The sequence below is a fragment of the Caretta caretta genome, chromosome 6, assembly GCF_965140235.1.
Source record: "Caretta caretta isolate rCarCar2 chromosome 6, rCarCar1.hap1, whole genome shotgun sequence".
NCBI lineage: Eukaryota > Metazoa > Chordata > Testudines > Cheloniidae > Caretta > Caretta caretta.
In genome coordinates this window covers 31,440,465-31,464,209 of record NC_134211.1, presented here as the reverse complement: position 1 = coordinate 31,464,209, position 23,745 = coordinate 31,440,465, and the positions used below count along the sequence as shown (strand labels likewise).

Here is a 23,745-nt window from a genome sequence, read left to right as displayed (position 1 = left end):
GGTTAGTCTCTAAGGTGCCACAAGTACTCCTTTTCTTTTTGCGAATACAGACTAACACGGCTGTTACTCTGAAACCAGTATTAAATTGTTTGTTTAAAATTATTTAAAGGTTATACTGTATATGGATATAATGTCTTTTGTCTGGTGAAAAAAATTTCCCTGAAACCTAACCCCTCCCCCCGCCCCAATTAACATTAATTCTTATGGGGAAATTGGATTTGCTTAACATCGTTTCACTTAAAGTTGCATTTTTCAAGAATGCAACTACAATGTTAAGTGAGGAGTTACTGTAATATAGCCCACAGCTATCCCTACTTAGGAATCTCAGTGGAACCAAATAGTTCACTAATCCATTGGCTATACATCTTCCCTACTCACAATATTCTCTTGGCAGAGGAGCTGCAGAGATCTGCCCTGGAGAATCTCAGCAATCAATGCTGGTGGAGCATATGGACTGATGCTGTCTGTTTCACAGCTTTTAAGAGCTCTGGAGCCTATCACAGGTATTTAGGTGCTCGATGTTTTGGCCTTACATTCTTACTCAGGAAAGGCTCCCACTGATTTCCAAAGGAGTTTGACCTTAGAAAGAACTGCAGAATTTGGCTTTTTACTTTTAGAATTTTCTCTTCTACACTGCTACTCATCTTGTCTTTTTCAAATCTGCATACGTTTTAGTGCTGGACTGCAGAGTCAAATCAGCGCTCCAAGAAACTCAAACCATTGAGAGACACTGGGCCTGGTTCTTTTTTCATTCATGGCACTTTTACATCAGTGTACTACTGTTGAATTCAAGGGAATTGTTCCTAATTTACACTGGTATAAATCACAGCAAAATTAGACCCAGATTTTTAAGTCCCATCTCAGATATGATTAAATGAAACAAGCAGACCCAAGATGATTCATTCAACTAATTTCACACCATATTTCTGTTCACAAAACTATCAACAATTGAACTTTGATTTTTACAGATTTCTGTTATTCAGGAATGTTCAATTAATGTGTTACGTGAACAGATATCAGCCTATATATTGTTCAGGTGCTATTGCTGTTATTCTTTACTTCAAGCTGTGCTGCGTGATTGGTCACCAAAATCAAATGGAAATGTTTCTGCTCTCTGGATGAGTGAAACTTTTGTAAAGAGGAAAAAGGCTTGAATAAGTAATTTGTGGTGCAAACATTTGCGCAAACACATATTTGCATGAGTATTCAAATATGCAGTGTAAATATTTGTGTTGCATACAGATTAGCACATTTTCTGTTTCTATGAACCTTTTTTGCAAACAAAAATATCAAACGAATATTCTCGGCAAATGAATAAAAGCATGGAGCAACAAAGCAAATTCATGCATCTTAATGGAACAAATGTTCTTGAATGCATTTTCAGTATTCACCCTGTGCTAGGGATAAGTTGGGATGGTTGGAAAGCAAGGATCAGCAGGGGGAAGGAATGGATAGGATCAATGTCAGGAAGAATGAATAAGGAATAAATAGAATTAAAGTCTAATTTCAGAAGTTCAAGATAAACCATTTTGGCTTAATGGTTGGAAGTATTGATATTAATATCCATTATATGCAATACATACACACATTACAGTAGCTGGAAGTTGTTTTGCCACATAAATCCTGCTATTTTTAATACCATAAGGACTGTATAGGGAACACAGTACAATACAGCAGATTCATGAATAAATATCAACCATTGTGCAGACATCACTTCTTAAAATACCTCCTTCTATGTGATGGCAAGCAACATCCAATGTACAATAACCGTAAAAAAAACCCCACACTTCATGAGGCTGACCCTTTATCAAAGTGTTGTGGGAATAACCAGTGTATTCATATTCGTGAAACTCTGTATTGGATTATATTTATACCCACAAGGCAAAGTACATAACACATATTTACAAGGCTTTCATCTTTTTGCTTATTCTGTTTGTTTATTATCCTATTTCCATACCTATATTTGTACATGATAAGGACCAGATGCTGTTTTTGGTTTAGTTAATGGAAGTTTGTTCAGTGGATGTAGGATTGGGTCCCTAATACTCATGGAGTTTGATTCTACATACCTTATGCATCTAAATTTTTTACTGAAGGAGATGAAGATTTGGGTGAAGGAGGAAAATTATTCTTTTAACAATAATTTTTGGGACAGAAGAATTTATACTGGGTCCTGATCTTCCTACCAGTATATCTTATTTTCTTTGTTATGGTTGACTGTTCTTCCACTTTACTAGTTGCTGGATCTTTGTTTATTTGCTGACTATATTATAAGTTGTTAAATAAAAATATAAATAATAATAAAAATTGCTGCAACTGTCTTGCACCAACTAAACAAACATACTAGAACATTTATTTCAGAAAAAAAAATGTTTTATGTTCTTATGCACTCAACTTATTCATCTTCCTTACACTGTGAGCTCAACAACTATCATATGCTTCCTGAGTGGTCACTGTACAGTGCTTCCATAGTCTGACTGGGGATTTGATTATCCAGTGTGTGGAAAATGAGTTTGAGCATAGTGGGTATTTCCATTCCTCTCTGTTGTGAAAAGTAAGGAAGGGGAAGTTAGAAAACAAGCAACCCTTGACAGGAATTTTCTGTTCCTTCCACTTGTATTATGTCAAGAAGAGTCTGCTAGCAGATAGTGATACTATCCTCTGTTCCATGCTGTTAAATGATTTCCTCATGGAAATCCATATATTAACCATCACTGATTCAATGTCACTCTTAGGACTGCTAATAGTGCAATTGTCTCCTTAGAGTTATTCATTGCAGCCTGAGCATAGGGATGCTCAGGGAGGTGCTAGAGATCTGTTAGTTGCCTCTGACCTATTACAAGCAGTCTAACTATCTTGAGTGCATGTCCAAAGATAAAGTTAAAATGGAAATAGTGTTGACATACAGAGTGCCCTGCTTTGCTACTGATTTCCTGTTTGAGTTGACTGATACTGCTTCTGGAATGGCAAAGGCTTTGTCCTGTGAAACTTCAACCTCATGTAAGCTGATTCTTCTAAACCAGGGGTTCTCAAACTGGGGGTCAGGACCCCTCAGGGGGTCGCAAGGTTCATACATGGGGGGTCACGAGCTGTTAGCCTCCACCCCAAACCCTGCTTTGCCTCCAGCATGTATAATGGTGGTAAATATATAAAAAAAGCATTTTTAATTGATGGTGAGGGGGAGCACTCAGAGGCTATGTAAAAGGAGTCACCAGTAAAAAAGTTTGAGAATCACTGTTCTAAGCTGGTGCAAGATCTCACAGCCAGCCTGATAGTGTTAGGCAGATATTTGTTCTGGCTCAACACATGAAGCTGTAATCCAGTTTGATGTTTGAATGACTACAGAAAGATAATTTCAAATCTAAATGTAAACTGAAGTCCAACAGTTTTGAAAATCAAAAGTTTCAAGCTATTTCAAAGATTTCTTGCCATGTGTATTAAAACAGCAAATGTAGTTAACTACACCATATGTTGCACTCAGCACAAAGTTTACCTAATTTCCAATGGATAATACTTACCCAGGAAAATACCATATTTTTTACTTGTAATCACAAAAACTCATTCTACGGATCATCTCTATATATTGCACTTTTAATTAAGCTTAAACGGTATTTTGTTGAGTGCACATTACCTTTTAATCTTCAGAGATAAAGAAAATAAATACCAGTAATTGATCCATAGACTGTGCTATGTAGCTATAAAGTAATTTAAATTCTACATCACTAGAAGACATTTATCAATTCAAACGAAGGGAGGGCCACACTCTGCCACCTAACATTGAGGGTGGCAGAATCTGGCCCTAAGTGAGTGGTGGAACACCAACTACTGGCCTGTCTCCAATTCATCCTCAATAAAATCTTTGTGAAGGTAGCAGCAAACATGTGTCAGTCATGATGGACTTTCCTTATCCTCCCCAAAAATTCTCATTTGTGGGTTCTGCAGGGATTGATTCTGTCACATACATGAAATGTCTTGGAGAGATGTCTCAGGGTAGCCGGCCCTCTGTCAAGGGGTGCCAGAAGACAGACAGCTCCTCAGGAAAGGGACTTCTTAGGGAGCTGGCTAGGGAGCTCAGCAGGAAAGAGAATTCAGGAAACATACTCCTAGAGTGAAGAGGTTCTGAAAGGGGAGAATTACAAGTGCCAAGCCCATAGGAGGCCTGGTCTCAGTAGAATGACCTTACCAGACAGCAGTTGATGGTCCAGATCCCAGATTAATTACACACTGCTTCAAAGAAGAGCTGCAGTGATTTGACCTCTAAAGGGGCCCTGAGTCCAGAGAAGGAAACCTTTGCTGTGGCAGGTGGTGGCTGGGTTCAGAGGGCCTTAGTAGTAAAGAGCCTATATGGAGGAGATGGATGGACTCAAATGGGGCAAACCGACTAAGATTAACCCCCAGGCCCTCCACACAGCTAGGACACTCAAGTGAAGACTTCCGTGTGTTTTTGTTTGGTCTTTGATTAAATAAATCAGACCCCACAAAGGGCACCATTCAGTTTGTAAACACTTAATTGAATTCATTGAAAGTTCACTGGGGAAAGTGAGGCAGAGATTTACCATGCGGTTCCGCACTGGGCCACAAGGGGGTGCTCCATGGGTGAGTGCCCACCACAACAAGAGATCATAAGACAAAAACCAGCTCCACATTTTTTTCTCAGCAAATAGGACAAATATTCATATATGGACTTCATAGTGCCTGGAAGAGAAAAGCATATTGGTGAAGCAGCTGGTTCAAGCTAAATGCAGAGAAGACAGAGATGATGCTGTTTGGAAGCATAAGACTCTTTGAGGAGTAAGCTAGGATACTAACCTCAGTCACCTGCCTCTGAAGGAATCTGCCCTGCTATTATCAAGAGAGTCTGCAGTCCAAAGTTAAATTCCTCATTGTTCCAAAATAGACAAAAAACAGTGGTGAGCAATACCTTGTGTCATATTTTTTCTTGGGATTTTTAAAAATTTGGAATGCAGCTTGTTGTGACCTCACTAAGGTGAGCAGCGTGACTAGACATTGAGTACTCCATATCATTTTTGGTTTTCAGACCTTTATCAGTACCTGCTGAGGGCACAGGAAGTGGTGAAGAAGAGTCCCACGGGGAGGAAGAAGTCTACAGAGAGTGGTCAATGAGTCCCACCAAGACTGTGACAAGACCACTGAGAATTGGTAAAAGACCTACTGGGCTGTCGAAGGAGACAGTCCACAGGGGCTCTCATTAATGGGAAATCAGCTAAAGGCTGCCCTCTCCCCAGAGGTGAAGCATTGTAGAAGAACAATTACTAGAACCATTAGAATGGTTTCCAAGTGTTCAGAAGTCCTTACACTGTGATTTTACTTTTATAGTAACTTGAGACCTTTCAGTGTTGTGCCTTCGTAGTGATCTGCTGTGCCTTAGTGGAAAGCAGGTCAGTCCTCGGTTCAAGTTCAATTCCTTGTGGAAAATGAGTTAAAAACAGCAGTTGCAACCCAGACCCTCTGGAAAATAGTCTAATTCAACTACAGTAATCTAGTGTAATATAAATATAATGGAAATACAAAACCATGACACATTTAATTTGATGTGATGCAATTTCTGCCTATGATTGTGAGAATGAACCAGTATAAACACAGAACCTCTCTCATCCTAGCAATAGTGAGAGCAGAGTAGAGTTTATTAGAAACGTGGTGTGAGAGACGGCTTACACAACAGCAGCCCACGCTTACAAATTATTTGCAATCTTCAGATTTCACACTGCCTCCTGAAAAAAATCACTCCAAATATATTCCAGGATGTTTTTGGCAGTTTTAGTAGTTGGGACAGATTTTTAGTTCTTTCCTTTATATTTAAATAAATGCACTCACGGAAGGATTCAGTAAATACGCAGTACAGAGGGACACAGTAATCAAGGCATTGTCTAAATTTGCCTTTTTTTCCCCTGCTATTTTTTTCCACCGTAGCAGCTCCAGCTGTGCTAGTAACAATTCGTAAGCAGACAAATCCCAGGCAGCTGCTGGAATTTTAATTGCTAAGTCATCAAGATTTGTTCTGAATGGGGTTAGACAGCAATGGGAAATTTTAAGGGGAAATAGCTAATGTAGACCCCTTTCAATGAGTGTTTCTTGGTGTAGTTAGGAAAAAACATTTTAAAGAAGTGTACCAAAGTGCATTGAATACATAAATATACGAACAATACTCTGTATTGTAAATAGAAAAGGAGTACTTGTGGCACCTTAGAGACTAAGCAATTTATTTGAGCATGAGCTTTCGTGAGCTACAGGAAAGCTCATGCTCAAATAAATTGGTTAGTCTCTAAGGTGCCACAAGTACTCCTTTTCTTTTTGCAAATACAGACTAACACGGCTGTTACTCTGAAACCTGTATTGTAAATAGTGGATCCAAAATTACTCCTTGCTGTAATCTTCTCGCACTCTTTCTTCTTACATCTTTCCTTCAGAAAAGTATGATCCATAGTTTTTTGCAAGTTTGAACTGACATTCTGCTGAGAACTTTGTTGGATGTTTAGTCACCAAAAAATGGAATATGCGTAAGTGGAAATAACCTTATTAAGTCTTGACCACTTAGTCAATTTTAAATAAAGACTTGCTGCAAAACCCTTTAAAAATCTCAAGATAGCCTACTGGATTCTGAAATAATTAAGAGCATTTTTATCCAACCTGATATACCCAAATGTTAGGTTTTTCCTCATATAGTCCACAAACATTATGTGTGTGTTCAAAACGAATGCTTCTGTTATTTTCTCAAAAGAGAACTCAAGGCCCAATCCTGAAAAGTGCTCAAAGCCACCTGAGTACTGTTGAGTGCCCCCTAAAATCCTACTGAAGTGAAAGAAGAGCAGAGGACACCCAGCAGCTCACAAGAAATGCTTTACATCCTACAGAACCCAAACAATCTCCCCTGCATATTATGGATGAGGGAATGAAAAATCCACAGATCTTTGTGTGATGAGCCAGAGAGGCCCCACAGAGGCAATGAAGGGGTTGAAGAGGCAGACAGGCTCTTCACTGGTAATGAAAGGGTTAGGGAATGCCTGTGGACCCAGCTGGCCCTACCCCACTACACCTGCACCCAGTGTGAGGTGTGGACTAGGAAGATAAGAGAAGAAGGCCTATCCTAATTCAGGGCTGATCAGGAAGGAGAACAGAGCTCTAGTTCTCTTGGTGGGAGAGAAGTTTGGTTGTATTCCTGAGATGGTGCTTGCTTGCCAGCTGGATTGGCTCTCCTGGAAGGGATGACTAGATTTTTGGATGGGAGTTGGCAGAAGCAAAGACTGGGAGACAAACCTTGAATAGAGGGGTGGGGCCTCACTGAAGATTTGTGGGATGATCCTGGGTTTGAGTTGTGCTTATTTTTTTTTCTGAAATGCTCCAGCCAAAGCACCACTCTACTGGACCTTGTTGGGACAGACACATACTAGTGGTGATCTGCAGCTGGGTGAGTTGTGTCCAGAATCACCAGGGCAGGAACCTGGTTACATCCTAGCTTGGGGATGTTAAAGGAAAGAGTGCCACCTCTGTTGCATTGTTCTTCCCCCAGACTTAGAGATGGGGATCAGCAGATGGAGAGCAGGTGGGCAAGGGACATGCATAATTCTCCCTCTAACTTGCTGAGATCCAGATTTAAGTACTGATCCCCTGCAACACATCTGTCAAGGTTCCTCCCCCACTCTGAACTCTAGGGTACAGATGTGGGGACCTGCATGAAAAACCTCCTAAGCTTATCTTGACCAGCTTAGGTCAAAACTTCCCCAAGGTACAAAATATTCCACATATTGTCCTTGGACTGGCCGCTACCACCACCAAACTAATACTGGTTACTGGGGAAGAGCTGTTTGGACACGTCTTTCCCCCCAAAATACTTCCCAAAACCCTGCACCCCACTTCCTGGACAAGGTTTGGTAAAAAGCCTCACCAATTTGCCTAGGTGACCACAGACCCAGACCCTTGGATCTGAGAACAATGAAAAAGCATTCAGTTTTCTTACAAGAAGACTTTTAATAAAAATAGAAGTAAATAGAAATAAAGAAATCCCCCTGTAAAATCAGGATGGTAGATATCTTACAGGGTAATTAGATTCAAAAACATAGAGAACCCCTCTAGGCAAAACCTTAAGTTACAAAAAAGATACACAGACAGAAATAGTTATTCTATTCAGCACAATTCTTTTCTCAGCCACTTAAAGAAATCATAATCTAACACATACCTAGCTAGATTACTTACTAAAAGTTCTAAGACTCCATTCCTGGTCTATCCCCGGCAAAGACCAACTATAGACAGATACACAGACCCTTTGTTTCTCTCCCTCCTCCCAGCTTTTGAAAGTATCTTGTCTCCTCATTGGTCATTTTGGTCAGGTGCCAGCGAGGTTACCTTTAGCTTCTTAACCCTTTACAGGTGAGAGGAGCTTTCCCCTGGCCAGGAGGGATTTCAAAGAGGTTTACCCTTCCCTTTATATTTATGACAACATCAGAGGACTAGAAACAGGAGTTTTATAGTGCCTGTTGAAAAAGTGAGATTTTTTTCTTTCCAATGGGATAGAGTACTTGCTAGCCTTGCTCACAAAATATTGGACTTGAACACTATACTATTGTATCATACTGACAGAGGGTCTGGGGTTTGTCAACACTGTTTCACAGGTTTCAGAGGAACAGCCGTGTTAGTCTGTATTCGCAAAAAGAAAAGGAGTACTTGTGGCACCTTAGAGACTAACCAATTTATTTGAGCATGAGCTTTCGTGAGCTACAGCTCACTTCATCAGAATCTGATGAAGCTGTAGCTCACGAAAGCTCATGCTCAAATAAATTGGTTAGTCTCTAAGGTGCCACAAGTACTCCTTTTCTTTTTACTGTTTCACAGTAAGTGGAGTCTGAGGGATTTATAGCAAGAAAAATCTATTCTTGCCACTTGGAGACACCACTATACAGACTGGTTTCAGAGTAGCAGCCATGTTAGTCTGTATCTGCAAAAAGGAGTACTTGTGGCACCTTAGAGACTAACAAATTTATCTGGATACAGCTAGACAGAAGGCATGATGTAATATCTATTGCCAAGGACAATGGATACTTACCTTAGAATCCAACCACCTTTGACTAATGAACATGGCTAAAGTAAAGAACTGTGAAGTGATCTTTGAAATACTTAACTAGGAGCCAGGAAGATAGGTGATGTTATCAGAATGAAGGGACTGGTCATTGTATTTCTTTGCATTTTTTCTGAATGGCACCCCTGATTTCAGCCACTAATTGTGGAAATGTTTATTCTCTCAACCTGATGAGAAACTCAATCACCAGGGAGCTGTCCTGGATTAAGGAACTTGATAAACAGGTCTGGAAAGCTCTCTGGGACAGCCAAGATAAGGCTGCATTAGGTTGAGGAGCAAATGGTCAGAAGTATATATATTTAAGAAATGATTCTTTTGCTGTACCTTGGGCATTTCCAGCTTATGAGATGTGTGAATCTAAATGTGATATGCAAACCACTTCTGTTTTACTATCCCTTCCTCTGTTTTCAATAAATCTCTTAACCCACTTAATTGACAGGCAATCTGTTTGTAAGGTAACTTCTCACATCTCTTTGGGCTGTAGGTGTATTGGCAGAGGTACAAATGACACTGGCGTTTGGAACATGGATATCCCTCTCCTTGAAGTCTGTACATTTGGATTCATGATATTGAGGAAACTTGGCATTACAAGTGGAAGGATACAAAAAAGTACTTTAATGGTCTTTAAACTCTCTCAGTGTCCTTTACTGTTTGCACCACTCTCCCCTGCACTGGGAAGGTGAGGTTACTAACAAGTTGTAAACCACAACTGCCAATAAAATCTTCATGCCAGACACCACCATCATTACATATATTATAGGAGGTGCAGCAGTGACCCCATAGTTAGATTGCCTATCATCTTCCATTATTTTTTTTAAGTCTAATACTTCCAGTATCTGCAGCAGCTCTTTGAAATTTAGGAGGGGGATAGTCCTGGGGCAGGGAGGTGACATTTTCTATCCTGATAAAGAATAATTTAGGTTAGGCCAAGTTATCAGCTGTCAAAAAACACCATTTCTCATTTGCATTTTGTTTTTGTTCTTAATGTGTTGCTAAGACCTGTATGCACTCCATTAGCCTTGCACATACACCATCTTGTTGCCTTTCTTAGCATAGGACACAGAACCAAACCTCTGGGTGGGAGTGAGGAAAAGTGTACAGTGAAAAAAAATTACATAGCGAGACAGGCTATTCAGCATACAAAGGATGCTTATTGGCCTACGATAACGCATTAACCTTACATGTCAGTTACACGGTGTGAGCTGGATCGCTCATTCCTGGGGTAAAGCCTGTAGGAAAAGGAAAACTCCACAAGGTTCCCCTTGCAGTTGCCCCAGAAGGGGAATTAGCAGCAAGGTGACGAATTTTATTCCAGGGACTCACCCACCCTCCATGTCCCCCCCTTATCTACGGCCCCAGCCCACCAGCGTGTAAGCGGCGGTGAGGCGGTGCGTACACACGGGAAGCCCAGAAGCGGGGAGCACACGGGGGCCCGGTCTCCAGGGTGAGGCTGTCGCGCTCACGATGCTCACTGAGGGGAGAAGACCCTACCGAAGAAACTGGAAACTCCGCCTCGGAGGAGTTGAGCCCCCTGACTCCCAGCTCGGCGGGCTCCGACTCGCGCCGTCGGCGCGGGGGCGCGGTGGAGATGCGTGGCTCCGCCCCTCCCCCCCGGGCGCGGCTCGGCCCCTCCCCCCCGGGCGCGGCTCGGCTCGGCTCGGCTCGGGAACGGGGAGCAGCAGAGGCTGACTCGAGCCACTCAGGGCAGCGGGCGGCACCAGCCCAGCAGTCGCTAGTGCGCATGCTCCCGCCGCTCGGACACGCTTGATAATCAGCCAATTGCGAGGAAGGCGGAGTCTGAGCCTGCACCTTCCCCAGGGCCCAGGCAGCACGCGCCGGAAACACGTCACGGGCCGCAGCCCGGATGTTACTCTTGGGGCCGGTTGCCGGTTCCCGTGGCGCTCCGTGGTTTCCGATCGGTCGCGGGGGGCGGTTGGCTCGTCTGTCTCTGGCGCGTGCGGCCGGCGGGGGCGGCCATGTCGTATCCGACCGTCCGGAAGGTGGCGATGGTCTCGTGCCTGGTGCTGTGCGTCTCGCTGCTCCTGCCTCGGACCTTCCTGTCCCGGGGCGGGAGGCAGGAGCCCGGCAGCGCGCCGCCTACCCCGCCCGAGGGTAAGAGGCCTCCCTGGGGTCTGGCCCCGCGCCCTCAGGGGCTTCGGCTGCTGAGCTGCCACCCCTACGCCTGGGGCTGGTCTCCCGCCCCCCCCGTCTTATGCACCCCCTTCCTCGCGGAGGCCCCGGGGTGGGTGGCCCGCTCTAGCTCTGGGCCCCTGTGTGCAGAGGGGACGGGGGAGGTGTCTGCTGCTTGCTGTGTCTGATCCCACCGGGCAGCTTCCCCGGCAAAAGAAGCTTCTGCCCCTCCGCCCCCCGCTTTCATCCGACCGTAGGGGAAACCCACCTAGACTGGGACTAGCCTGGTCTCGGCACCACCCACAACTGGCAGCGTTTTATTATTTGTGTTACCTACCGCTCAGGAGCCCTAGTCTTGGACCAAGGCCCTGTTGTGCTAGGTGCTGCACAAAACATGGCAAAAAGCGGGTCACAAAGCGCTTTGTGTGTTTATGGATGATGTTTATAATTCCAAGAGTCTCATAATGAGTTACATTTAGCATTAACTGGTAGCAATAGAAGCTTAGGTACCAAGTTTAAAATACTACTGTAGGTAGGCATAGAGTCATATTAATACTTTGCATTTCTCACTTATGGGTGTAAAGTACTATGGGATCTGCAGATTTGCAAGTTGAAATGATCATTTCATTGCACTGTTTTGTAAGCATATGTTTGTCTGGCCAAAAATTCGCCCCTAGTATTGTATAGTGTCTGTTTGGCTGCAGCTCTGCTCCCGCAAGGTTACAGCTTTCATTTCTATCATGGTGTTTGTGCAATGCTTGTATAAAATGCGTTGGTGGCTTTTTGGAACGAAAAGTATTATATAATTCACCCAAATGTTTTTCCATCTCACCTGTTCTTGTTCTCATTTCAGAGATCTTTTGTATACCGTGGAATTTCAAAGGCGGAGTAGTAGCTCAGTGTTCCCATCTCTGACATGATTTACATTTCTTCTTTCCCAAAAACCTTTTAATCAAAACTCTCAAGTTTCATTTGAGTTTTATTTCTTAATGTGTGTAGTAAATTTTGTCTGAGTTATGTAAAGGGAGAGCAAATTACAATATCCTTCATTTGTTGTGTTGTCATTTATTTGAAAGTCATTTTCTTATGTTTTTACATTTTGCTTTTGAAGTGTCATGAAATAAAAATTCATTTAAATCACCTACATTGTTTAGTTTCCTATTCCAATATTATTTCTGATTTTGTTACCGATCTATCAGGTTTTTATAATGACCATTTTACATGACATATAGTTAGGATTCTATTTATGTACAGTAAAATTATTTTTTTAAATATTGCACTAATTGAGCTACATTTACCTCTTTGTCCCTTACTCTGCAATCATAATCCACTAGAGAGACCCCTTGTGCAGAGGCCTGTCTTCATCAGTGGGGCTCTGCATGGGGGCAGGGATCCACGCTAGTAGATCTAATTGCGGGAATGGGGATTTAATAAGGTGACTTCGTTGTACACCACCTTTGATCAATTCCGTTTTCTTCTAGTTCTGTGACATTGATATGATCATATAGTTAAATCTTAATAATTCTACTTTTCCTGGGATAACCTTTGTAAGCAACTGAAAGATGTTCTTATAAAGGCAAACTTGCTAGACACCATTTTGCACCCTGAGGTATCTAGTAGAGGTACACAAATCAAAACTTGTTGCAAATGTTCATATTTGCAAATGACTTCAGTACAGCTTTACAAGCTTTTTTTGTATGTAGTTTTGTCATCTCACTTTCAACATGGAAGGCAGAAAGAAAATGCTTATGTCTGGTATTAGTTTTTTGTTAAGGACTTGAGCTAGCAAGGTGCTGAGCTCTCTGTCCCCAATCCATCAGAACACTAAGCTCTTGACTTCAGTAGAGCTACTCTCATGCTTAAATTTAAGCTTGAGTTTGTGTGTTGGTGGATCAGGGACAGTGCTCAGCAGCCTCTGGGACTGACCACAGATGACTTAATCTGATGAGGATGTAACCCTGTCAGCTGCACAACTTCAGTTTAAGTTTATAGTCTACTTTTCAGTTTGATGTCAGTGGTTTCATTACAGTTGTTACAGACTAAACTTTATTTTTCCATAAAAAAAAATAAGTAAATCTCAATTAAATAGCTGTGATTCATTTTCTTGTCACTAGTTGTCCTCTTGAACAAACTGATATTGTAGTTACTGTTTAAATGCCCTAGAAATTCAATCAGATGATGTCATTTTTAAACCTAACGCAAATGCCTCAACTTTAGTTTGAATAAAACATGCTTATAGTTTTCTGCTATTTGTTAGAATCAGACATTGTCTAAAAGAGATTTATCATACAAGTCTATAACTTAGTGGCTATGTCAACTACTGTCTCAGTAAAGCAGCGTTCAGAAGTATTTTTTTCATTTAAGAAAGCAGTAAACCACACTAATGTAGGCGTTAAGCAGCATGGGTGATGTATCTTTGTAATGTCCACTATGCCGTCATGTAGAAGGCTACTTTAATTTTATTTTGCAAAACTCTTGTATCTACTTAAATCGGCAATGCCTGTTTACATTATGTAAAATCTTCAAATATTTTTAAGAGTTTAAAATACATTATTGGTTAGAGGAATAAAGCCTATACAGACACCTAAAAGAAGTACTTTAAAATATAGTCCTCAGCAGTGCATCCTGTGTATTTTATTCACTATTTATTTATTTTGTTTTTGTTTTTTTTTTTAAACAAACCACAAAACCACTTTGCATCTGCATTGCAAAAACTAGTCCTGGACAATGGATTTGCAGTTAATTTGCAATTAGTTCTTTATTAAAAATTCTGAATCATAAAATCAAAATCATTCACCAGTATTTTGATCTTACAACAGATTCTACTTTAGATCAGTTTTGAGCAACTGGATCTTGACACAATTAGCATTTGAATTTCCTTTGGTCAGGGAGGCTCCAGGTAGCGAGAACTTTTTCTTTTTAGGGTAACTATCTTGTCCTTTACACCTTCTCTCCTCCCTGCTCCCTCTCCTTGCAGTGTTTAATTTTTGTTTAATCTTATAAAATGTGTGCATAATCATTTGGTGACATAATTTCATAAGATATATTTTAGGAATATATATACATATATATTCCGAAAATATATTAATGTTTTCTTCCAACTTTAAACTTTTAAGAACACAGCAAGAACCCTTCTCTGAAAAGCAGTTCTAAACTGGGTTTATATAAGATATATATACTGTGTCCAATACATCCTGAGGAGAAATTACACCAGTTGCCTATACCAAAAGCATATATACTTTTCTTCACCATTGCCTTAATAATTAGCAATAGCTCAAGTGACATAAGTTGTGTCAAGAAAATAAAATAAGTCCTATTGGGGGAAAATGTAAACTAACACACGTGAAGAAAAATAACCAAAACACAGATCTGGTGGGAGTTGAAAACCTAGAAAATAGACAGAGACCTGTTAATGATCAGTGATTTAAACATCTGCTTGTAATGTAATGTGGCTTGAAAAAGGTTAACATAATTTAGGCCTCCTATAGGTAGAGGTATGATCTTTGTTTGGTTTGACTGTGCCTGGAATAATGCATTCAGTTCCCAGTAGGAAGATATGGGCAAACTAGAGATTGTTTAGAGAAAAGCAATAAAAATGATTTGGTGGCTGGAGGAAAACTTCAGATTAAATATCAGGAAAAACTGCATTAGTTTTAAGTGAGGTGCATTAGTTTGTAGAATGGTCTCTCAAAAGCAAGTGACAGAAGCACCCTGGCTTATAACGTATAAAACTGGACAAAACATGAGAAAATATATTGTAGGAAATGGGAGGGAGACGTACTGAGTAATCAGATTTTTTTTTTTAATTCCTAATATCAATGATTGTCAGAAAAACCGTTCATTCTTTACTCCCTATAATAAAAAGCGTAAACTGATGCAACCCTTAATTATAAAGAGTCATAAGTATAATTTGAAGGTAGATTTCTCACGATAATAGAATTTGCATTCCTAAAGTCAAGGATGTTTTTGTATCTCACTGCTATTCTTAATGACAGGTTTCAGAGTTGTAGCCGTGTTAGTCTGTATCCGCAAAAAGAAAAGGAGGACTTGTTGCACCTTAGAGACTAACAAATTTATTTGACGAAATAAATTTATTAATTTCTAAGGTTCCAGAACTACTCCTTTTCTTTTTACTGGTATTCTTGCAATTTAGGGTAGTAGCAGAATGTCTGAGGGAGTAGGTGCTTCCTTCATGGTTTGTTCTGGCTCTTCGGTGCTTTGCATGGGACTTGAAGTTCATCGTGAAGCCACTTCTCAGATAGCTGGAAAGTTATATAAAAACAAACTTTACCTTGTGTATTTTGATTAATATAGAAGAGTTTTTATTTTATTATTTTGTTTCAGAATGTAATAGTTAGACATAAAAATCTCATTTAGTTAACAACTAGCACTTATATAATGTTTTCCATCCTTAGAACTCAAAGCACTTTACAAAAGTAGCAAAGTTTATATTAGAAAACTGAAACACAGACGTGAAATGACCTGACTAGTGCCACACAGTAAGCCAGTCACAGAGCTGTGACCAGACCCTATGTCTTCTGACTCTAGGCTTCTTACCCCAGGTGCTGCATTGTGTGTCCGTTTAACTAGTGTTTGATTGTTCAGTTTGTGGAGTGGTTAGGACATTAGCCTAGGTTCATTTCTGTGCTCTGCCACAGACTTCCTCTGTCATCGTGGGCAAGTCACTTAGCCTCTATGTGTCTCAGTTCCTGATTTGTAAAAGGAGGGTAATAGTATTTTCCTCCCTCACAGGCGTTTGAGGATAAATAAGTTAAAGATTGTGAGCACTCAGATATTACAGCAATGAAGCCATATAAATACTATAGAGGTCTGTATAGGTGGATTACAAATTTAAACATGACGGTGGGTTATATATACTTCCTGGATGTCCCATTGATATCAAAAGTCAGCACTTTGCAGCTAGCCAGCTACGGCCAAATCCTGTATTACACCTTAAATCCAGTTTTATGATTTAAACAGTTTAATCTTAATGAGAAATAAAATGTGTAGATATTGATAAATAGTCAAGCTGGGTGCAGTAACACTCAATAAAAGATTCTCGCTAGCTGCACCACATGCAGTATCCTTACTGAAGTAGCTGTTACTGGTCTCTGAATATTATCACTTGGAGTTTGAAGTGGATTATTGTATCCTTTTCCTTAATCATATTTAAATCAGAATAGATTGTTTAAAACTTCTTTTAATCAGTTGCAGGATGAATAAACTCTGTGATTATGACATGCTGTACAATTTCTAAATAGGATTTCACCTTCACTCTAGAGAAAACTCAACCTCTTAACACACACAAATACAGTGCAAATGTCAGTTTGACACTTACTTCTTGTATTTGAATCTGTAGTCCCACTAAAGTTAATGGGAGCTTGCCCTTACTATCTAATTTTAGCTAATATGAATGGTGATATGATGTATTACAAAATTCTGATTTAGGTTAACTAAACTGCAAAGACATTTGTCAAGGTTCCTCCCCCACTCTGAACTCTAGGGTACAGATGTGGGGACCTGCATGAAAAACCTCCTAAGCTTATCTTTACCAGCTTAGGTCAAAACTTCCCCAAGGTACAAAATATTCCACCCGTCATCCTTGGATTGGCCGCTACCACCACCAAACTAATACTGGTTACTGGGGAAGAGCTGTTTGGACGCGTCTTTCCCCCCAAAATACTTCCCAAAACCTTGCACCCCACTTCCTGGACAAGGTTTGGTAAAAAGCCTCACCAATTTGCCTAGGTGACTACAGACCCAGACCCTTGGATCTTAAGAACAATGAACAATCCTCCCAACACTTGCACCCCCCCTTTCCTGGGAAATGTTGGATAAAAAGCCTCACCAATTTGCATAGGTGACCACAGACCCAAACCCTGGGATCTGAGAACAATGAAAAAGCATTCAGTTTTTTACAAGAAGACTTTTAATAAAAAATAGAAGTAAATAGAAATAAAGAAATCCCCCTGTAAAATCAGGATGGTAGATATCTTACAGGGTAATTAGATTCAAAAACATAGAGAACCCCTCTAGGCAAAACCTTAAGTTACAAAAAAGATACACAGACAGAAATAGTTATTCTATTCAGCACAATGCTTTTCTCAGCCATTTAAAGAAATCATAATCTAACACATACCTAGCTAGATTACTTACTAAAAGTTCTAAGACTCCATTCCTGGTCTATCCCCGGCCAAGAGGACTACAGACAGACACAGACCCTTTGTTTCTCTCCCTCCTCCCAGCTTTTGAAAGTATCTTGTCTCCTCATTGGTCATTTTGGTCAGGTGCCAGCGAGGTTACCTTTAGCTTCTTAACCCTTTACAGGTGAGAGGAGCTTTCCCCTGGCCAGGAGGGATTTCAAAGGGGTTTACCCTTCCCTTTATATTTATGACAACATTCAAGGAATGGTATATGAGGCTTCTACATCTGGTATCCAGCTCTGCAGGATTGTAATAGTCTTAGTCAGGAATGAGTTAGAAAACCATTTAAAAGGGCCATGACATGATATTTTTAAGCTTAACAAAAGGCTGCATAAAGCCTGCCATGAGATAGTACTTTCCCCTTCCCAAAGCATTAAAGGGACCTATAGAAGAAGTACTTGCTACCAGTATTGGGGACTAGATCATGCAGTGTTACTCAGATAGCAAAAGGGACAGAACAGGAATGTGGATCTGGGCTCTATCAGGATTTGTATTTTGGTTAGGGGCAGGAGGGAAGAGGAAGGTGTCACATCATCTTACTGATGCAGAATATTTAATGAACTCAAGTTGAAAGAGAAGGAAGACAGTTTAATAACTTCTGGATAAAAATAAGTTGTAATAGACTGTTTGTGATGGGTTGGAGCCCACTCCCCCTTTCTGGGATGCCACCTGATGCACTGGGATTTCACTGGTCCTGCCTGCTTCACTAGCCTGGGCTCCATCTCCCTGTTTTGCTGAATTAGACTCTCTGGCCTCTGGCAGCACATGCACACACAGGTAGGAACGCACCAGCTGCAGAACCACACAGAATCTGCAAACACCTCTTTATGAAAAGGCTCAGCTAGGAAATCACCCAACACTCAAGTACAACTCCCCTCTGAAAAGTACACCCTAATAATATTGTCTTGCGCTGTAGAGAAAGCTATACAATGTAAGGTCATAAATTCGCCCCCTCCCTCAAGGTGGAGGAAGATATGCACAACTTCTTATCCCCCCCCCCCCCCCCAGTTAGAAATTGCACAAACTGGCTTTAATACTAAACAAAACTATAAAAGGCAGATTTTAAGTGATTATAAGGGATAGCAAACAGAACAAAGCAGATTACCAAGCCAATAAAACAAAACATGCATACTAAGCTTAAGATCTTAAAGAGACTGGTTTCAAGAAGTAATTTCTCACCCTAAATGTTGTTTTAGGCAAGTTGCGGAGTTTCTGTAGCTTAGAGTTCCAGTTATTTCTCTTTACAGACTAGACGCCTGTCTTAGTCTGGACTTTCCCACCGCTCAGTTCCTTTGTCTCTTCAGGTACTTCCAGCAGTCTTTCTTCTTGGGCAGGAAGGCAATGGAGAAGAGTCTTATTTCCTTATTTCCCAGCCTTAAATAAGATTTGCATAAGGCAGGAATCTTTTGTTTCCCAGTCTTGACCGCCCTTTCCTTTTAGTGGAAAATTACTAGAAGTCCAAGATAGTTTTTAGAACCAGGTGACAGGACCACCAGCTCTAGTAGTGTCAGAACTATGTTCCAGGATGCCTCTCAGGAAGGAGAGAGATTAGTATCTTCAAAGTCTTATTGTTTCTTCCTAATGACCCATCAAGACTGATGGCCTGTTGTCTGGTGAGTGTATCCTAAATACACACCCAGTTGTAATTGTTACATAGTCCATATTCCTAACTTTAGATACAGAAATGATACATGCATACAAATTGGATAATCACATTCAGTAAATTACAACCTTTCCGATGATACCTTACATGACCTATCTTGCATAAAATATGTTATACCATATCCATATCATAAGCATATTTCCATAAAGAATATGGAGTGTAAGTCACACTATTCTAGGAATGTTTTGGTCCTGCAGGGCAGAAGTCCTTTATTCCCTGGTACCTGCAAAGTAAGAATAGCTATTAAGGACAATTCTGGCAGCCTCTTGGCTGGGTGCTAATCTGGAAAGATATGAACCTTTTTTGGAATAGGGGGTTTAATCCCGCCACATAGTGATGTGGGGATACAGACTCTCAGCACAAAACAGGTGGAAGTATATCTAGCGGAACTAAGTGAGTCTGTCTCGGTGTATGTCTACACTATGAAATTAGGTAGAATTTATAGAAGTCGGTTTTTTAGAAATCGTTTTTATATAGTCGATTGTGTGTGTCCCCACACAAAATGCTCTAAGTGCATTAAGTGCATTAACTCGGTGGAGTGCTTCCACAGTACCGAGGCTAGCGTCGACTTCCGGAGTGTTGCACTGTGGGTAGCTATCCCACAGTTCCTGCAGTCTCCGCTGCCCATTGGAATTCTGGGTTGAGATCCCAATGCCTGATGGGGCAGAAAACATTGTCGTGGGTGGTTCTGGGTACACGTCATCAGGCCCTCCCTCCCTCCCTCTGTGAAAGCAACGGCAGACAATCGTTTCGCGCCTTTTTTCCTGAGTTACCTCTGCAGACACCATACCACGGCAAGCATGGAGCCTGCTCAGCTCACTGTCACTGTATGTCTCCTGCGTGCTGGCAGACGTGGTACTGCATTGCTACACAGCAGCAGTAACCCATTGCCTTGTGGCAGCAGACGGTACAATAGGCCTGAAAACCAACCTCATCGTGTCCGAAGTGCTCCTGGCTGCCTCGGTAAGGTCGGTCAGGAGCGCCTGGGCAGATATGGGTGCAGGGACTAAATCAGGAGTGACTCGACTAGGTCATTCTCTTTAGTCCTGCAGGCAGTCATATTATCCCATCTTATGGTGAGCAGGCAGGAGATGAGGATGGCTTGCAGTCCTTCTGCACCATCTGCAGCCAGCCAAAGATGTAAAAGATAGATGGAGTGGATCAAAACAAGAAATAGACCAGATTTGTTTTGTATTCATTTGCTTCCCCCCCTCCCTCCATGAAGTCCTGCCTGAAATACCAGAGGGAGGAATAGCTTAGTGGGTTGAGCATTGGCCTGCTAAACCCAGGGTTTTGAGTTCAATCTTTGAGGGGGCCATTCTGTGTGACAGTTGTTTTTGTTTCTCCTTGATGTAAAGCCACCCCCTTTGTTGATTTTAATTCCCTGCAAGCCAACCCTGTAAGCCATGTCGTCAGTCGCTCCTCCCTCTGTCCAATCGTTCCGTGCCTTTTTTCTGTGCAGACGCCATACCATGGCAAGCATGGAGCCCGCTCAGATCACTTTGGCAATAAGGAGCACATTAAACACCACGTGCATTATCCAGCAGTAAATGCAGCACCAGAACCTGGCAAAGCGAAACCGGGCGAGTAGGCGATGGCAGCAGGATGACGAGAGTGATGAGGACGTGGACGCAGACTTCTCTCAAAGCACAGGCCCTGGCAATGTGGGCATCATGGTGCTAATGGGGCAGGTTCATGCCGTGGAACACTGATTCTGGGCTCGGGAAACAAGCACAGACTGGTGAGACCGCATAGTGTTGCAGGTCTGGGACGATTCCCAGTGGCTGCGAAACTTTCGCATGCGTAAGGGCACTTTCATGGAACTTTGTGACTTGCTTTCCCCTGCCCTGAAGTGCAAGAATACCAAGATGAGAGCAGCCCTCACAGATGAGAAGCGAGTGGCAATAGCCCTGTGGAAGCTTGCAACACCAGACACCTACCGGTCAGTCAGGAATCAATTTGGAGTGGGCAAAACTACTGTGGGGGCTGCTGTGATGCAAGAAGCCAATGCAATCAAAGATCTGTTGATATCAAGGGTAGTGACCCTGGGAAATGTGCAGGTCATAGTGGATGGCTTTGCTGCAATGGGATTCCCTAATTGTGGTGGGGCGATAGATAGAACCCATATCCCTATCTTGGCACCGGAGCACCAAGCCGGCGAGTACATAAACCGCAAGGGATAATTTCAATCGTGCTGCAATGGATCACAGGGGACGTTTCACCAATATCAACGTGGGATGGCCGGGAAAGGTACATGACGCTCACATCTTCAGGAACTCTGGTCTGTTTCAAAAGGTGCAAGAAAGGACGTTCTTCCCAGATCAGAAAATAACCATTGGGGATGTTGAAATGCCTATATGTATCTTTGGGGACCAGCCTACCCCTTAATGCCATGGCTCATGAAGCCGTACACAGGCAGCCTGGACAGTAGTCAGGAGCTGTTCAACTACAGGCTGAGCAAGTGCAGAATGGTGGTAGAATGTGCATTTGGATGTTTAAAAACGCGCTGGCGCAGTTTACTGATTCGGTTAGACCTCAGCGAAACCAATATTCCCACTGTTATTACTGCTTGCTGTGTGCTCCACAATATCTGTGAGAGTAAGGGGGAGACATTTATGGCAGGGTGGGAGGTTGAGGCAAATCGCCTGGCCGCTGTTTACGCGCAGCCAGACACCAGGGCGGTTAGAAGAGCACAGGAGGGCGCGGTACGCATCAGAGAAGCTTTGAAAACCAGTTTCATGACTGGCCAGGCTACGGTGTGAAAGTTCTGATTGTTTCTCCTTGATGAAACTCCCCGCCCCTTGGTTCATTCTACTTCCCTGTAAGCTAACCACCCTCCTCTCCTCCCTTCGATCACCGCTTGCAGAGGCAATAAAGTCATTGTTGCTTCACATTCATGCATTCTTTATTAATTCATCACACAAATGGGGGATAACTACCTACCAAGGTAGCCCAGGAGGGGTGATGGAGGAGAGAAGCACGGGGAGGGGTGGTGGTGGAGGAGGGAAGGACAAGGCCACACAGCACTTTAAAAGTTTGAAACTTTAAAACTTATTGAATGCCAGCCTTCTGTTTTTTGGGCAATCTTCTGGGGTGGAGTGGCTGGGTGGCCAGAGGCCCCCCCACCGCATTCTTGGGCATCTGGGTGAGGAGACTATGGAACTTGGGGAGGAGGGCAGTTGGTTACACAGGGGCTGTAGCGGCGGTCTGTGCTCCAGCTGCCTTTCCTGCAGCTCAACCATATGCTGGAGCGTATTAGTTTGATCCTCCAGCAGCCTCAGCATTGAATCCTGCCTCCTCTCATCACACTGCCGCCACCTTTCAGCTTCAGCCCTCTCTTCAGCCCGCCACTTACTCTCCATCTCTCCTCCTGGTCATTTTGTGATTTCCTGCACTCTGACATTGTCTGTCTCCACGCATTCGTCTGTGCTCTGTCAGTGTGGGAGGACAGCATGAGCTCAGAGAACATTTCATCGTGAGTTGGTTTTTTTGGCCTTCTAATCTTCGCTAGCCTCTGGGAAGGAGATCCTTGAAACACATGCAGCTGGTGGAGAAAAAAAAGGGACAGGGGTATTGAAAAAGACACATTTTGTAGAACAATAGATACACTCTTTCACAGTAAACCTTGCTATTAACATTACATACTCAGCACATGTGCTTTCGTTCCAAGGTCGCAATTTGCCTCCCCCCAGCGTGTGGCTAGCACCTTCCCCCTCCCCGTGGCTAACAGCGGGGAACATTTCTGTTGAGCCACAGGCAAACAGCCCAGCAGGAATGGGCACCTCTGAATGTTCCCTTAAGAAAAGCACCCTATTTCAACCAGGTGACCATGAATGATATCACTCTCCTGAGGATAACACAGAGAGATAAAGAACGGATGTTGTTTGAATGCCAGCAAACATACACTGCAATGTTTTGTTCTATATTGATTTCTGAGTACGTGCTACTGGTGTGGTAAAGTTTCCTACCATGGTGGGTGGAATAAGGCTGCCCTCCCCAGAAACCTTATGCAAAGGCTTTGGGAGTACATCCAGGAGAGCCACGAATGCCAGGGCAAATTAAACATGCTTACTTTTAAACCATGTATAGTATTTTAAAAGGTACACTCACCAGAGGTCCCTTCTCCACCTGGCGGGTCCGGGAGGCAGCCTTGGGTGGGTTTGGGGGGTACTGGCTCCAAGTCCAGGGTGAGAAGCAGTTCCTGGCTGTCGGGAAAACCGGTTTCTCTGCTTGCTTGCTGTGAGCTGTCTACAACTTCATCATCATCATCTTCCTCGTCCCCAAAACCTGCTTCCGTGTTGCCTCCATCTCCGTTGAAGGAGTCAAACAACACGGCTGGGGTAGTGGTGGCTGAACCCCCTAAAATGGCATGCAGCTCATTATAGAAGCGGCCTGTTTGGGGCTCTGACCCGGAGTGGCCGTTTGCCCCTATGATTTTCTGGTAGGCTTGCCTCAGCTCCTTAAGTTTCACGGGGCACTGCTTTGGGTCCCTGTTATGGCCTCTGTCGTTCATGCCCTGGGAGATTTTGCCAAATGTTTTGGCATTTTGAAAACTGGAACGGAGTTCTGATAGTACGGATTCCTCTCCCCATACAGTGATCAGATCCCGTACCTCCCGTTCGGTCCGTGCTGGAGCTCTTTTGCGATTCTGGGACTCC

At 42.5% G+C, this 23,745-nt stretch overlaps 1 protein-coding gene across 6 annotated transcripts in view; it reads left to right on the top strand.

Annotated features, from left to right (window-relative positions):
* The first annotated feature begins 10,786 nt into the window (after nt 1-10,786).
* Nucleotides 10,787-23,745, top strand: part of RIC3 (RIC3 acetylcholine receptor chaperone) — a 55,889-nt gene continuing 42,930 nt past the window's right edge. For 3 of the 6 annotated variants that reach the window (XR_007357014.2, XR_007357015.2, XM_048852333.2), the window contains exon 1: nt 10,788-11,203. Coding sequence is in view for 3 of the 6 variants with exons in the window: in XM_048852333.2 (XP_048708290.2) it covers nt 11,068-11,203 (136 nt within the window). In the remaining 3 variants the exon portion in view is untranslated. Of the gene's footprint in view, nt 11,204-12,074; nt 12,362-23,745 lie in introns of those variants that run through there. The other 3 variants (XR_007357016.1, XM_048852334.2, XM_048852335.2) reach the window with 3 other exon arrangements.